Source organism: Oreochromis aureus, linkage group 23 (assembly GCF_013358895.1).
Source record: "Oreochromis aureus strain Israel breed Guangdong linkage group 23, ZZ_aureus, whole genome shotgun sequence".
Lineage (NCBI taxonomy): Eukaryota > Metazoa > Chordata > Actinopteri > Cichliformes > Cichlidae > Oreochromis > Oreochromis aureus.
In genome coordinates this window covers 34,225,401-34,242,166 of record NC_052963.1, presented here as the reverse complement: position 1 = coordinate 34,242,166, position 16,766 = coordinate 34,225,401, and the positions used below count along the sequence as shown (strand labels likewise).

Here is a 16,766-nt window from a genome sequence, read left to right as displayed (position 1 = left end):
GGGGGGGAGTTGGTATTTTTTTTCATTTACAATTTTTCTGTCGTCCAGCTTAACACAACCAACAGTCAGTTGGATTAATAAGTGAGAAAATGAAATGCTAGGGACTCTTCTTAACCATTAAATTTACCCTTTAAAATCAATTTATATAAATTTACAAAAAGTGAAAGAATGGAACATGGCAGTGGGCACACATGCCGTATGTGTAACGTATAATTTTCACCTTCAGCAAATATATCCAGAGAGGAGACCCATTTGTCAAAAATGCACAGTGATGTTTTCAGTGCAGTGTGTGCACTTCTGGGGTGGCCGTAATCAATCCGAGACAGTGATTAAACGTGGAGCTAAGCGTTGCTGAGAAACTCATATTTTGATGCGTATACCTCTGACAGTGCTCGAATTCACATCTTTGTGTTCAGCATGCATACCTGTATTTGGCAACACAATAGTGCTGATGAAAGACAGTGCAACTGAAAGGCTAGGAACATCTCTCCCTGCCTCCCTGCCCTTCTATCTTCCCCTATCTCTGTGTGTGCGTGTGTGTCCATGTTTACATAGCTTTGTGGGGATCAAAAATTGGAAGTTTACGATCCTTGTGGGGACCAACAGCCCTTCCTATGAGTTTGAAGACATTTTTCAGACTCAAAATGTGGTTTTAGTGTCAGGGTTACAATTGGGTTACAGTTAGGTTTAGGCTGAGGGTTAGGATTAGGCATTCATTTTTGATGGTTAGGGTAAGCGGCTAGGGAATGCATTATGTCAATTAAATGTCCCCACAAAGATATGAAAACACAGTGTGTGTGTGTCTGTGTGTGTGAGGGCTTTGTCCAGTCTCTTCTCTTGTGCACTGTAGTCTCTCATCATGAAAATCAGTGTCTAACTCTAAAGGAAGTAATGCTGATTTTGCTTTTGTCTGTAATTCAGTGTTATAGATTGTTATCAGTTCTTGGGAAAAGAGTAGAGAGTAAGATATTCGTGGTCATGGGGCGTAAGAGTAGAACCAGAAGTGTCTTTAAGCCCGTGATCCTGATGTGTATGAAGTGGTGCTATTTATGTAAATTTTGACCATGCCTCTATGCAAGCTTCCATTCACTGATGAACTTTTATTATTGCATGTAATACATTTTTAATCCCTGAGAGAAATCATTGATTTCGTGACGTTCCAAGGACTATCATTAATATAAAATATCTTATTTCCCCTTTCTTCATTGGTTATTATGCGTGTGGTTGCCAGCAGTTGCAGCAGTGGTAGACTAACGTGCTGCTTTGGTATACACAGCTATTTTCTCTCTCCCTTTTCACACTTGTGGCTATGACTTATTTAGAGTTCATTGAATACATAACATTACTGGCAAGGCTGTCTGTATAAGTAGGCCAAGAGACTCTGACACTACTGAGAGACTGTAGGATGTCTGCCACGAGTCAGTGGAATTATTCATTGTAATATCAGAATCTGTTTTTTGGGGTCTGGGAGCACAGTGCTTCTCTGCTTCAACAGAGGTCTAATTTATGCATTAAGACGTCTCATCAGCTTAATTAAATTCTGACATTTGGCAGTTGTGTACAAAAGCATAAAAGGTAGAAAGGTTAATGTCCCCTTTCCTTGTGAAATGAGAGCTATTACCTATTGATAGCCACACTACTGCCTTTCTGAGTAACACATTCTGCTCTGCATTAACATAAAGCTCCAATAATGGTTTTATAGATGAAAACCCTTCCCGATCTTGGGATGGAAGTGTGACGTGACACTAGTCTTTTATTTAAATGATCTCCATAACCTCTGCGACATACCAAACCTTGTTTGACAGCAGGCTTAAGTACAAAGAGGCTCCGAGGTTAAGGGTGTTACCCTGAAAACAATGAGACATCCATTTGATCAACAGATGCACAGCATTTAAGCTTGATGGTGCATAAGCCGTTTGCCAGATGGTTCAGCTGATTAGAGCATGTATCCTTACAATGATGCATGATGATGCTTTTTGAAAATAATGTTCACCAGGTGCCGCTCCCTGAGTGCTGCAGAAGAAATAAAAGTTAAACAAAACAAGGGAGAGAGAGGAAAAGCTGGATTAAGAGGGTGGAGGGGGGGGGAGATAAAGAGGGTGAGGGAGGAGAGGAAGGAGAAATGGAGAGAGATGTGAATCCCGCTGGGTATATGTGGTGAGGAACACGCAGTGTCAAGAATGCTTTGTTAGGATGTAAGAAGTGTGTAATCAAAGTCACTCTAATGTTCTGTTGCATGGTGCTGCTCTACACTGAAGATGTGCATGCACAAGTGCATATTACACAAAGTATAGTGCAGATGCTCCACAGCAAGAGACAAGCCCGTTACACTTAGAGCCAGCCCGAATGTGCCGCAACATCCCTGCTGGATTCAAACATGGCTACACCATGGATGTGGAACACTTCGGCGGTGACAAAGCACCAGGAAACTAATGAGCTGTTTGACTTGATGATCTTTCTTAATGCCACCTGTCCTCTATGGCTTGCTTGCACCGGCACATTATATGCAAGGACTAATTCTAACACAAACAATGAAAGGACAGGTAAGCTAAGATATTTATTTAGAACAAAGCATCAACTATCCTTCACGTTTAGATCAAAACATCACATCCAAGGATAGCGACAGTCTGTTCAGAGCCAAAGGAAACAGCTGGAAAGATGAATACCTGTGTGTCCCAAGTGATGGTGTGACCTCGAGCTTTCAGTCCTTCTTAGTCTGAAATATGCTTTTACTCTAAGTGCTTTCTTTAAGGCTGTAGAGATGTCTTTCCAGTGCAGGCAAAGGTTAAAAAAAAAATAGAAAAACTGGCTTGTTGTTCAAGTCAATACTTTTGCCCCATGACAGTTTGTCTGAGGGATGAGTTGCCATTGTTCCTTGGATGCAAATGCTTCTTCTCAGCCTTTTAGATTAAACCATGACTCTGGCATCAAAATAATGACATTTCTCAAAATTAGAAGTGAGCAAAAGGTAGCCCTTTTTCTGTTGCCTTCAAGTTTGTTCAGAGGCCACAGGCACTGCTCTTGCCTTGACCAGATTTGATCTCCGGTGCACGCAGGCAGTGGAGCTTCACAAGCTGCCCAGCTGGTCTGCTCAGGCATCTGAAAGCCAGGCACATTGCTTTGGTCAGTGTATTGAATGCATATGAGCTTCAGAAGTAGAGCAGGGAGCACTGGAGGCTCAGTAGTGTGGAAGGTTTTTGTTTTTGTTTTATTATCTAATATTTATTTAGTAATAAATGATTTGTCAAGTTTCACATAGTTTCATTTTAATGTCAGCTAAAAAAGTATTTTATAATAATTTTTCATATAAACTAAAGTAAATTAAGATTGTATATCACATGATTATACATTTAGAGGTTGGAATCCTTTTTCTGGCTGCTCACTTTGCTCATTGCGGTGTGCAGGGAAATAAATTGTGTGGTCTAGAAGTGTCTGCGTACGCTTGCCTTTAAGGCTTGGAGGTCTCTCTCTGTTATCTGTCCAACTCTGTACTTGGGGAACTTGTTTCATATTTGAATAGCAGTTTGGAGGAAGATTCTGTACGAGAAGGTGCTGCTGAGCCTAGAAGGAGGGAGTGCAAATGAGTCTGGAAATAGATTAGCATTGCATATAACATATGGTCGGGGGATCCTTTCAGTAGTTGCTTTTTTATGAATTTTATCAAGCATGTTAAAGTGAGGACTGTAAGTCAAGCACCCTCCAAGACGCTATAGATATGCGATTTACAGACTGTGGCTCAAGCTGTGGCCACTGGTTTCTCCCCATGAGGAAGACGTTGATTAGGTGTTTGAACTTTTACGCTATGGGATTTGTTCCCAACAGATGCTAGACGCTGGCACCATTAAAGTGCAGTTCAATCTGCGCTGGAATCCTTTTCCTCAGGTGTATTGTGTGTTAGATCCCAGTCTGTTGGATTTTTTTCAGTTTCTTGTTCTTTTAGCTCTCATTTACCGTTTTTATTTTAAATATCACTTGTGCTGTTTCATATATTTTTACCTTCTGTACTCATGTTCCCACCCACTCATTGTGAATGCCTGACCTGCCATAGTTCATGCCAACCTTGTCCTTCCCTTTCATCTGTATACTGCCTTTCTTCATTATGTGAATAATGTTCCACGCATTTTTCTTTCTGCATAACTTGCGTTTCAAACTTTACCTTGCATTATTTCTATACTGCTGCCTCATCTCCAGTGTTTTTTCTATGTACTAAAAATCTACCATGAGTAAGATTTTTTTTTTTTTTTTTTTTTTTGGAGTTCCATGCTTTTGAGTCTTTCTTCTGTTGGAATTTCATTACATATCATATGTACTCAGTATAACAAAACTGAAGTAGCCCCAGAATCTGTAAAGTGGAGCTAGTGTTGAGGTTCCTTAAACTTGCCTTCCTTTTGATGACCAACAGAGGTTAAAATACAGTGACAAAAAAATTAGTATAAAATTTAATGCAGGAGTTTTCAAGTCTTATTTAGTAAAGAAGGATGATTGTTTTTAGAATAAACAAAAATAGACAGTCAAAGGTTACGCTCAGTCGGAACGTCTTTGATGGCCAACATGTTGAAGTTGTCACTTCATAATGGAAGTTCAGAAACCATAGTGGCTATGTCCATTGGAATTTTACTAGTATTTAGTTTTTACCCTGGCTATTATTTGGTTATTTGTTTGGGCTCACTGCCACTTAAGCCAGAAAAGCTGTTGCGGCGCGGCTGATCAGAGTTATGTCATCAGCATACACTTGCATTTTCAAAACCATTTATTAAATGATCTGTGGAGATGACAAGCAAGGGGGAGGATTTCACAAATAATTAGCGTACTGACTGAAAACTACTTATGTGCTTTGAAATATAGATGAAAAATTATATTAAACTCAGTAACAATAAAACACATTCATTTGGAAGTGCATTTGTTTTGTGTCACACTTGATTTGCTTGATTATTCCTTATCTAAAGGGCAGTATTGAAAGTCGGAGTTCTTCTTAGGATCACAACTGGACTTTGAAAGCTACCCCCACCCTCGCGGTATTATTCACAGAAGACAGACATTTTCTCTTTGACTCTAAATGCGTCGCATTTTAAATCAGTTAGATGAAAGCATCTGTTTTGAGTACTTATTACTTGCTCTGGCAAAAGACAGTCCTTCTGCCAGTAATGACTGCACTCTCCAGTTCGGGTATAGCGTTCCTTGTTGATTTCAATATATAATTAGCATAATAAATACTTCTGTTGCATGTGAAGGCTTTTTCTCCTTAGCAAGGAGCAAATCAACAGTTTTTCCCTCTAAGAAGAAGCTTTCAAGAAGATGAGAGTAATTTTGCTTCCACAACATAAGTATATGTATTGGACAAACACATATGCATACTGTTTAGCAGTGCAGTGTTCCTTGGTGAAGTCATAAAGAACAGAAAATTTATAGTTCAGAGCAAAATGTATGGAATATGTAATCTACTGTCCTACAGCTTTGTATTCACTCATGCCAGAGTGAAGAACAACATGTCATTACAGCCTGATAGTTGCCACACATCCTGACAGCCACATGTATATCAGCACTCTTGGGTGCACATTGTAAACAAGCTATGAGTGCAATTTTTCACAATGCAAGAACTATACGTCCACTGAGGGATAAAATGAAAATATCTAGTTCAGGAGACTTAGTAATACTTCCCTTTTTCACTCTTTACTGACTGTGGTACGATAATGTAGTGTTTATAAGACTTCTGTTCATTCCTTGCTGTGGCATTTCTAACATGATGAACAGACTGGACTCAGTGGCCCCAATCTGCGACTTCTCTCGTGTGTTCTCCTTCAGTACCGATGTCATGTGTAATTGCTGACCCCGGAACTTATGAAATTGCACATAAGGGGTCCCTGCTACCACCGAGTACTTCTGCTGCTACTCCTGCTATCACTGCACAACTGCTGCAAATACATAGGCGTGTGCTCCCACACTATGGCTAAAGCTTGGAAAATGAATTTGCCTGATGATGGAGAGGGTGCATTATCTGGTGGTACAGTAAAGTGCGTGTGGCCTGAGCAGACTGGCTGTCTCTAGCCCTCAGAATAGGAGCGGCGCTCTCCTGGGTCCTGGTAGGAGAATGGGCTGAAGCTGCAGTCTAATTCATCACAGCTCTGCAGGAAACAAGCAATCATGGGGAGGCTTCATAAAAAAAAAAAATAAAAAAGTAAAAGGAGACCAGTGCAAAAGACACAACAGCTCACGCTGGACTGTGGCAACTCCCCTGGTCACTGCATCTGCCTCCTCCACTGTCAGCTTTCTCGTGGTTTAAATGCTGAGACAGGGAGAGAAGACGGAAAATAAAACAGAGTAGGAGAGGGGAGGAATGAAGACAAAGGGTCAATTATTGATAGAGAGCAATAAAAATAATCCAACATAGATGATAGGAGTCAGCAGTAGGAGGTTTCAGCTGGTAATGTGGTTTTGGGGTGATGTAATGCTTTTGAGTAAGACCCCAGCTCTGGTGATACTGCGTCTTTTTGTTTGCATTGCCACATATCTCAGTGTACAATTTGCGTGAGCTGGTTGTGATTGTGTACTCTATCTAATCTACTCATAAGAGGTCCCTTATTGAGGTCCCAGATTGTGGAAATATGGCATGCTGAAGGGTTTCTGTGACAACCTGGGCTTTCTGTCCAATCAGGGTGAGGGCTTCGAGATTGAGAGGTGGTCCTCGGGGGAGCTGTACTTCAATGAGCTTGGATGCTTTGCCACAGAGAAGCCCTTTTAGAGAGACCATCACAAAGTGAGATTCTGCTGAGAATGGGCACTTTGACGTCCCCGGCATAATTGGAAGCACTTTCTAAAGGAGGGTCCTTTTTAAAATGCATTGAATGACAGAGAACACGGAGCATCCAATTTTGATTCCACTCATGAACCCTTCTGCAGCTGCCTTTCAGGCGTGCTCCATATATGTTATGACCCACCCATTTGTCAAACTGCCAACTGTTGTTCTTTTGTCTTCTCTTTTTTATGATGTGTAAAAGTAGGAGACATCTTTGTGTATTTGCTACCTGCTCATTCAAGCAAATCTCCCCCTGTAATCTGCTTCTATCTAGTCTAGATCTGTTTCGCCTTTTTCTGTTTTTTTCTCAGAAGTTGCATAGTGGTTTCATCATCTTGAGCAGTACAAGCCAGCAGGGTATCGCACAAACACTACAGACAGGCTCATTTTTCACAGGTTGACTCCCCAGCTATCCTGCAGGATGTGTCACGACAAACGGCGGATATGTGACAGATTCACGTTGCACCCGTGTCCTTGCATTAGAGAGAAGACACAGTGTAGCTCGTGGTCACGAGTTTTGTGTGTTTAATGTGTGAGTGTGTGCGTGTGTGTACAGAGAACTGTTTTTCTCGGCACTTTATGAGAAAAAGCGTGTCTGCCTGCTAGTGTAAGTCTGAGTGCTGTGCAACTCTTGTAGTATTATGCGCAGAGATCCAGATGAAGTGCTCAACAGCCAACCTTTTTCCCAGCAGGCCTCAGTTCTCCACCAGCCAACATCACCACCTCCGCTGTACCCAGCATCGTCACGCCTATCGTCAACGGATTCACCGGCATCCCTCATCAGCCCAACGGACACCCTGCCGTGGAGACCGTGTACACCAACGGCCTGCCGCCCTACTCCACCCAGAGCCCCACTGCTGCCGACACCCTCCAGCAAGCCTTCACTGGTGTACAGCAGTACACAGGTAGGAGACGGAATGGCTTTGTTTGCGATTCTGTTATTCTGAGGTTTTGCACTGGCGTGTAAACACTATAAATGAGTAGCAGCTATGAGACAATAACTGCAGGCTATGTGGTGCGTGAGTAGCGTGAGGTGGTATGTATTCAGCTAGTGTAGGACAGCGCCTCAGAACGAAACATCAGAGAGGCTTTGATTACGTGTTACGCTTGTGTGATCGACCTTAAGCATCCTTGACACCGTTCTCTGTGGGATCCCCGATTTTGCACTCATCTCTCTCACATTGCCTCCTTCCTTCCTTCTTCTACTGCTTCGCGTTTGCAGCGATCTACCCGGCCACTACGCTGACTCCCATTGGCCAAACGCTGCCCCAACCACCACAGGTCATCCAGCAGCAGCAGCAGCAGAGAGAAGGTGAGGGTGAGAGAACATTATTGCTTTTACACTTCACATGCCTCATACTTTGTAATGGCTAAACAGGGAGATGAGCACGAGAGACCAGTCTTGCTTTGCTTTTACACTGTACACACTTCATTTTGAGTCTTGTTGTACAGCGAGAGAAGAAAATCACTCTAACATCATTCTCATTGTGTTTAATAGATAAACAGAGCGGACTGTGTGAGACTGTAAACAGGTCTCGTCTCGACGTAAAACATGGGGATTGATGTAGAGCAGCGTCAATGTATTAAACTCGACATCTTAATATATTAACACAGGTCCATGTTTTTTTTAATAAGTAATAGTATATCTGTTAAAATAGCCAGCTGTGACAGTAAGTGTGGATGAAATGCACATATAAACAACATTAATGAAAATGTAAAAAATATGGTGGCAGGAAAATTGGGACAGCTTTTTTTGAAGATTTTCAGCTTGCAATGTGATGATTTTAATAAACTCGTGTTGCATTTTTATTTAATTTTTTTTAATAAAATAGCAACACATAATGTATATTTTAATTATGATTTGAGCCTGTGCCAGGTGTGTGCAGGAACAGTGAAGATGCATCTTAAGGCCACATATAAAGGAATCATGAGAGTGGATGCTCATGCATGAATGTTCATTTCAGACTGTATTGTCTAATTCTACCAATGTTAATTAATCATTTATTTATTTTTGTATGATGGGTAGTGCCACATATGTCTGAGACAGCCCTTTGCACATATTCTGTATTTATTTTGGGTGATATGTATGTCTGAAAAAGACAAACTGACTGCTGTTTCTCTCTTTTTCTATCAAACTTTCACTGTATCTCTGCAACCAGGTCCAGAGGGTTGTAACCTGTTCATCTACCACCTGCCACAGGAGTTTGGAGACAACGAACTCATGCAAATGTTTCTGCCCTTCGGTACCGTCATCTCCTCTAAGGTCTTCATGGACAGGGCAACCAACCAGAGCAAGTGCTTTGGTGAGTCCTACACTGCAACACGCACACAGTCCAAGACCGACTTGATATAATATGACATTATATCAAGTCCATTTTTAATGACCCCGGCTTGAGAGATAAAGACACTTGTTTCTAAATAAATGTAATAATAATAAATCAGTCTTAATTTATACAGGTTAAATAGTAAAATGTCTCTCTTTCCTTTATTTTTAAACACATAACACCAAATTTGTAAATATATAATGTATATACCATTGCCTCTGATGACATTTGACAGCTCACAGACAGGGAGGACTGAGCGATCTTACCCCTGACAGGCTGACCTAATTTTGCATCTTGATGACTGTTGTGTTTTGGCACCGGCGCTTTTAAAGCAATGTGCAGAGTACATCGCAGCCAAAATAATCGGGATGTAGTCGATCAGACCGCACGTCCTTGTTTCTGCTTGCCGGCTGTGTGACCTGGAAACCTTGAGGTGCTGCATCAGCATCCTCATCACCATTGTGTAACCCCAATATCTGTCAATACCTTCAGCGCTGAGGCTGATTCACACATTTCCACACCTCTTGTCCCATTTAGCTCTGGCAGCCTACATGCGCGTCCAACCCCAGGGCTTACAAAAAGGCAGGCAGTGATGGTTGAGGGGAAGGAAGGAAAAGGACAATTATAGATCAGCTTTTGTTTTCACTTCAGAGAACCAAAGAACCTTGGGCGAAATTGATCACCAGTTCCGTCTCCCTTGGGGGACTTAATAATATATAAATTCATGAAAGAGGAGCTATTTGCAGTATTGACTTATGCACTATGCATTTACAACATAATGTTAGGCCTGGGGAAGGAGGGAACACATGTGTGTGATTAATCTAGAAAGGAGAAAGAGGGAATAAACTTAGATTGATGGGGTGTAAAAGACAGAGAAACCGAGCTTAGACCTCTAAACGGGTATCTCCTCTCTGTTTCTAGCCTGAACGCATTAAGCTGATGGCGGGTTAGGAGGTCACCTCCTTTTCCCGCCTCTATACTTTCTTCAGACTTCCGTTCAGCTCGGCTCTTTGTAGCCCACCTTTTCCCCTGTAATGGGCCAAACCTGAGCCAAGCAGGCCATGTAGACTCCCTCCCATGTGGCAGTGGACGTGGAGAGCCTCCTGCTGTTTTTCATGGGTCATCAGCTGTTCCTAATGACACCACAGACACAGTGGAGCGCATCAGGCGGAGACACACTCCACTGAAATTTCTGGTCACTGAATTCTCAAGGCTTTATTTTTACACATGATGGAAACAGGATGTTCATAGGTTTGAGGAGGTGGTTTATCTCGGGGAGATGCACTGAGGTTTTGTGTGTCTGCAGCAGATTTGTCTCCTATGATCATCATTCTGTGTTTGCTCTTGTTTTGATCAAACTCATTTATTCTGTGATTTTTTTTCTCTTTCACTCATTCACAGGTCAGAAAATTAAAAGAATAGCACTGAGTCAATGAAACTTTGCAGGCATGTTAACCGTCAGTCATTAAATTTGCTGTAAAACATGCTATAAAATATAACGCTTATTTCGAGTTAGGGCCATTGATTCTCTGCACTGTTTCATCATTTTATTACACCGCACAAAATCAACAAATGCATGCTTCTTATCCAAATCCTGGACATGTCCTCATCTCTGAATGCAGCTTAATATTATATTCCCAAACAAAAACAGTCAACTAGGAGAGAGCGCGAGCGCAGAGCGATGTTGTTTGACAGTAACAGCCCCAAACTTTTTGTGGCCTATTTTTCATTAAAAAGCCACCTCGTGTCCGGCTGTCACCAGCTCTGAGCAGCTGTTAGGCTACACTAAAGTCCTTCCTGCATCAACAACACCACCTAGACTTCCGTTAGAGGTACACAGGACGTAATGAGGCCAACAGAACACTTACATTTTGATTATGATTGCCTTTTTTTCCACCTCTTTCTTTTTACAGTAAATATTGTTTATAAAAATGTTCCAAAATTCTCCCCTAAAAGCTTGTTAAGGTGCCTATATTATTTTTAGTTAGTGTAAATGAAGTTTTTCTTTTCTTACACAGGTTTTGTGAGCTTTGACAACCCTGCTAGCGCACAGGCAGCTATTCAAGCCATGAATGGCTTTCAGATTGGGATGAAGAGGTTGAAAGTCCAGTTAAAGAGACCGAAGGATGCCAGCCGCCCTTACTGACACAGCCTACCTTCAGTATTCATCGCAGCAGCACAGGTGAGCCCATAAGAGTATTACTGATTTTCACCACTCTGTCCTTTTAAGCTCAAGATGTAACTAAGGTTCAAATAATGCCATCTGACTGTTCCTGGCAAGTAAATATTGTTAGACTGATAAGTATTGGCTTGCTATATGTTCTGTGAATGCAAGGCTTAAACATTAAAGGTTTCTACAGTTTTAATATTTAAAGAAATGTTGAGGGGTTGATTTGATGTGCAGCACTGTAGGCATATTAATTAAGGCGAAATCTGTCATCGCTGTGACTGACGATGATTGATTGGTATGGCAGCGTGGGTTAGTTCTCTCCAGACCATTAGACTGATATAATAGAACCATACTGAACTACTCAAAGTTTAAAGAAATGGATCTTTGGATTGACAGTTTAATGAGCAGTGAGATTTGAAATGGCCTTTTTCTTCTTTTTCTTTTCTTTTTTTTTTTTTTGTTTCTAGGTTTTAGAGGACACGTGAAGATATTATCTTTGGAGGAGTTCAACTTTTTTTTTCTCTCTCTTTGAAAGCAAAATATGTTTTAAAAAAAATCAACACATATGGAATTTTTGAAGACATATCAGCATTTACTTATGAAGATCTAGGTTACGGCAGAAGAGGAAGATGCGAAATGAGGAGGCGCTTCACCGGGGGACGTTAACAGTAACAGATGGCACAGTGCAAGAAAGACGAGAAGAAAAAAAAACTGAAAAAAAGAAGTGATGAAACTGAACAACAGAACTTTTTCTTGTTGAGACTTGAATTGTTAATTAAGCAACAAACTAACAAACGAAAAGCAGCAACAACAAATAGATTTCTATATACATATTATATACACACATATATATATATATAAGGAAAGAGGCGCTTGTGGCTTTTACTGTACTGGACAAATGAGGGTTCAAACTTGAAGATCAAAAAAAAACCAGTGGAAAAAAAGAAACTATTCTATATGTCCACTGACAGACTTTCTTTCACTTTCCCTCTTTCTCTTATTCTCTCCCCGTCTCTCTCAGCAAGCGCAGAAGTGCAGCCACTGAGGTTTCCATTAGCAACAATAGGACTGCAAATCTTTCACCCCTAAGGGACCAAAGGACCAAACATTTTTATTGTTCTGAACAGTAATATATAGTATTAATGATACTAATACTGCAAACTACTACTAATAATATTACAAGTTAAACTTAAGAAGAAACACTAGCTTCAGGTTGAAAAAAAAAGAGCAAGGGTTTTTGATTTTTTTTTTCCTTTTACATTTATAGTTACTGGGTTTGAAAATATTAAAACAAAACAGAAAAATGTATTAAAAAAAAAGTAAAGCTATACTATTTTAGTGCCGTAGAATATATGGGTTAGACATTTTTTCGGGCATGTTCAGATATATTCTTTTGCCTCTCGTTACGTCATCCGCATCGCAGCATTTCATCTCGGAAGCGTGATCCGTCTGTGTTATTGTGTCAGAAGAAGAAGAAAGCAGTCCTTTAGTGCCAAAAGTGACACAGTAACCTTTTCTCAAAGCAGACATCAAAAGAACCAGAGCGTATTTAGCCAAGCGTTGCTGTCCTCTGTTCTTGCCAGTGTGTTGCGGTTCCATAATTGATCGTCATTGCGACTCATTCCATGTCATCATTAAAGCCTTGATAGTACAGATAATCTGACCATAAAGCACTGTGGTAAAAGTGCCACCCGGCTGAGCTGGATACGCAGCAGTAAAACAGCACAGCATCTGTAACTGCTTAATAAAATATACAAATGAGCCTGACAGCAGTTGTAAAAATTTCCATCGGCGTGTCACAGTGGTCCCTCCCGGGTCGTGCCCTCTTCCACTGCCAAGCTCCTCCAGCTGCTCTCAGCAGGCGGGAGCAGACTCCCCTCCTATTTCTCCTCCTCCCTCCTGCTTCTCTTTCCTCACCTCCAAGTGCCAGCATATCTCTCTTAATAGGGACCATCGGTTCACGGGTGCCCCAAAGCTAACCCGCAGCATAATTAGGGTAATGATAATATTGATTAGATGGGGAGCAGCACCGCAGGGCGAGAGATGCGCAATCAATTACACATTGGCATTTTGAGTGAATTGACTGAGTGACAGAGTTCATTTCTCTCTCAGTAGCTGGATGTTTTTCTCCCGTGTTGTCATCCAGAGTCCCTGAAGGAATCCCAAAACGCAGAACGGCAGCGTGTCCCGTGGGACACTTTGAAGGCACTTGGATCGGTATCATTATGGTAAAGGGTGGAGGCATGGAGATCTGTATATGGTGCTTAGAGGAGATTGTACATGTTCTTCAGTGAAGAGCAACTGTATTTTTTTTTTGAAAGGGTATAATAGCACAGTGCGAGCTTCTACACAGAGAGAAGAAGCCTTGGCATTACCAGCCTTAGGAGGTCAAATTAAGAGCAAAATGATCCATCAATTAGACAGCAGCGGGCCTGTAAGTGTAGCTGCTACAGCTGCTGCTGTTTCAACAGGATGACAGCTTACCATTAGTGCTGGTCACACATGGCTCCTGTGCAGTGTGGTCACGACACATCAAGCCTGGATGATACGGTTAAATAACCAAACTCGTGTTATCTGTTCTTCTGTTTTTGCAAAGAGACACACATTCAATGCGTCCGAGATGAAATCTGATGCACCGTTTGGTTTTTTTTCTATTTCACTCATCGATTTGTTGAGTAACACTTACATTCTTTATTTCAATATCAGATTCATTGACTCAGTTTACACTCTGAAGCATCGTACCCCTCAGGACTCTGAGAGATCTCAGCACTCTGATCATCGCTCTAAACTTCAGACACATCAGTGCTTCAGACATGTAATCACAATGCTGTCCCATACACTAAAGCGTCTTCAGATAGCATGACCACTGCGTATGCCTCTGTAGTCTGGAATAACGATTTTATCCTCCAGAATGATTCTCCAGATCCTGATGTCTGCATACGTTCATTTAGTGTTACTTTCACCCAGCAATTCTTTCTTTTTTTCTTTTATTTGTGTGATTAATGTTCACTGGATCAGTATTATAAAAAAAAGGGGGGGTGCATCATTTTCAGTAGAATAGGTGTAAATGTTATCCCCGGTTACTATGTGTGTTTTATTCTGTTGCAAGCAGTATTTAGATGCGCTAAGAAGGAGTTTTTTGAAATGCCTTTTCTCGTCATGAATTGCCAAATTATGCAAGTTTAACCACCACATTTCCTCACCTGACTGAAAACTTTGTGCCAGACTCTTTTTTTTTTTTTTTTTTTTAAATCTACTCTTATAAATACGGTAATTTTCAGGAAATATTTAGTGGAATAAAATATTTGATTTTGTGAAGTAGTATAATATTGTAGGGGGAGGATCAGTTCAGGATGTAGTGATATATAATGTACATTTTCAGTAAAAAGGTTAGATTTTTATATATTTGCCTGAGGGTGTCGTCTTTCCCCTGAGAAGTCACTCTTATTCTCTTCTCACAGCTTTAGGGAGCTGTGATATATGCCCTCCCTTTTCCCCAGGTGATGCCGGGCCATGTGAACCCAGTCAAAATATCTTGTCTCATGGGATCTCTACTGGAGATGGAGTCATTAAAAAGAAAATAGATTTGGCCATCGCAGAAGCTCGCAGAACGTCTCGTTTCTGGTCAAAAGAAAAGAGATGAATTTGACTAAATTACAATGACTGTCCTGTTTTATATGTAGTGCATAGGCCTATATATACATATCTATAGATTCAGAAAAGAGAAAGGGACTACAATCCCACCAACAATAATTTGTTTAAAATATGTAAGTTACTAATTATCAGTAATTATCCCTGTAGTTTTAAAATTAGAGTGCATGTGGTCAAGCTAAAGTCAATCTTCTACATTATTTTCACTCTTGCATCCATTTATTTATTTATTTGTCATGTTGCCATTGTGCCCTTTTTGATCTCTGAGCATGCTCAATGGGGGCTTGGGGGCGTTAAAGATTATGATTATGGTACTACTCATATTAACAGTATGATTCTTTAACTATGGTTTGAATGCTAAGGATAGTAGCTTATTATAAATATGAAATCTGTAAATTATGGAAAATCAGCACAGGACCTTTCTTTGGGTACGTACAGTTTGGGGTATGAAATGGGGGAGGGGGGGAGGGTTTCGCTTTCTAAAGATATTAACTTTCTGGTTTCTCAGCACAAAGCGTACAAAAAGCATAGAAACAGCAGTATGGAGTCTGTGAGTAGACTTTACTGAAATACAGGGCGCAAAAAGAAGAATCTCAGTATTATTCTTTTAACCCGGAGGAGAAAATGCTGTTTACAGGTAGTATTGTTTTTCTTTTTTTATTGAAGAAAAAAAAAAAAGGAGAGCGCCACCTGTTTTTGTGGCAGCGTCAGTACAGCATGGAATAACTGACAGGGAAAGCAGTATCTTTTTATAAAAAAATAAAAAATATGGAAAAAAAAATATGTGTTCTGTATTAGCCTGAGAAACCAAACATTTTTCCCCTGTTGAAATTTCTTAATACTTGCTGCTTAGATTACTTCATATTAATGACTGATGATTTAATAATTTTATAATTATCGGGTCAAATATGTAATTTGATGTTTATTTATTTTATTTATTATTTATTTTTCTTATTTATTTTGCCAGTTTTATTTATTTGATTTTACGGTTATGGTAAGATAAAGATATGTATCAAAAAAGAAATGCTTATCGAGGCTTTTCTCTCTTTCTCTCCTTTTTTTCCAATTTTACAATAAAAATTCAAACTGGATGTTTCGTTTCTCACACTTGCATTGAAGTGCTGAACCGCGGCGGCGCAAAGAGAGGGGGCGCTGTTGCACAAGCACTCGCTCCCCTTGGCATGTCCAAGAGCTTGAAACTTTTACAGGACGTAGATGTTGCTCACCACCTCAGAGGCTGTCACTGACGCTGAGTGAGGAAGCTGCGGTAATTGTGTAACGGCCCTTTATGGATTCAGGACTGCTGTTTAAAACCATTTTAAACACTTAACTTTTCACATGAAGCCATTTTCTACAGCTCACATCATCGGGAGTCGACTCCGGAATTCATCATGACTGGAATTCCAGTCGTTTTATATTCATGTGATAACTATGATCCAACATATAGAGCTGTTTTGGTTATCTTTCACTTGAGGCTCTCCCCGTTGCAGGAACGTACTTCTCAGGAAATGGTTGATGGGAACAAAATACCAAAAAAAAAAACCAAACCTAAATATATAAATCCCAGTGAAGAGGTGTCATAGCAACGCTGCACGAGAATAACGGGGACAAATATCATTACAATGCAGACAAGCAGGAAGCAATAAGTTGATATAAGGCAGGCACGGGCCATCAGTCAAGTTTAGAAAACCGTGGCACTGCTTTGATGCCAGAAGCTAAATCTAAAGTAACATCTGTTGACATTTGAATTGTCTCCACATACATCTTGTAATGATCATCTTCATACATCAGCAGTCACTGTAACAAAAGAAGCAGAACAGCTGAGACA

At 40.6% G+C, this 16,766-nt stretch overlaps 1 protein-coding gene across 5 annotated transcripts in view; it reads left to right on the top strand.

The window, feature by feature from the left end:
• Positions 1-15,377, top strand: part of celf5a (cugbp, Elav-like family member 5a) — a 175,961-nt gene extending 160,584 nt beyond the window's left edge. For 2 of the 5 annotated variants that reach the window (XM_039606282.1, XM_039606280.1), the window contains exons 8-12: positions 7,483-7,698; positions 8,016-8,105; positions 8,953-9,096; positions 11,136-11,299; positions 11,755-15,377. In XM_039606282.1, the coding sequence (XP_039462216.1) occupies positions 7,483-7,698; positions 8,016-8,105; positions 8,953-9,096; positions 11,136-11,263 (578 nt within the window). In that variant the 3' untranslated portion in view covers positions 11,264-11,299; positions 11,755-15,377. Of the gene's footprint in view, positions 1-7,482; positions 7,699-8,015; positions 8,112-8,952; positions 9,097-11,135; positions 11,300-11,754 lie in introns of all 5 variants that reach the window. The other 3 variants (XM_039606279.1, XM_039606278.1, XM_039606281.1) reach the window with 2 other exon arrangements.
• Positions 15,378-16,766: the final 1,389 nt, after the last annotated feature.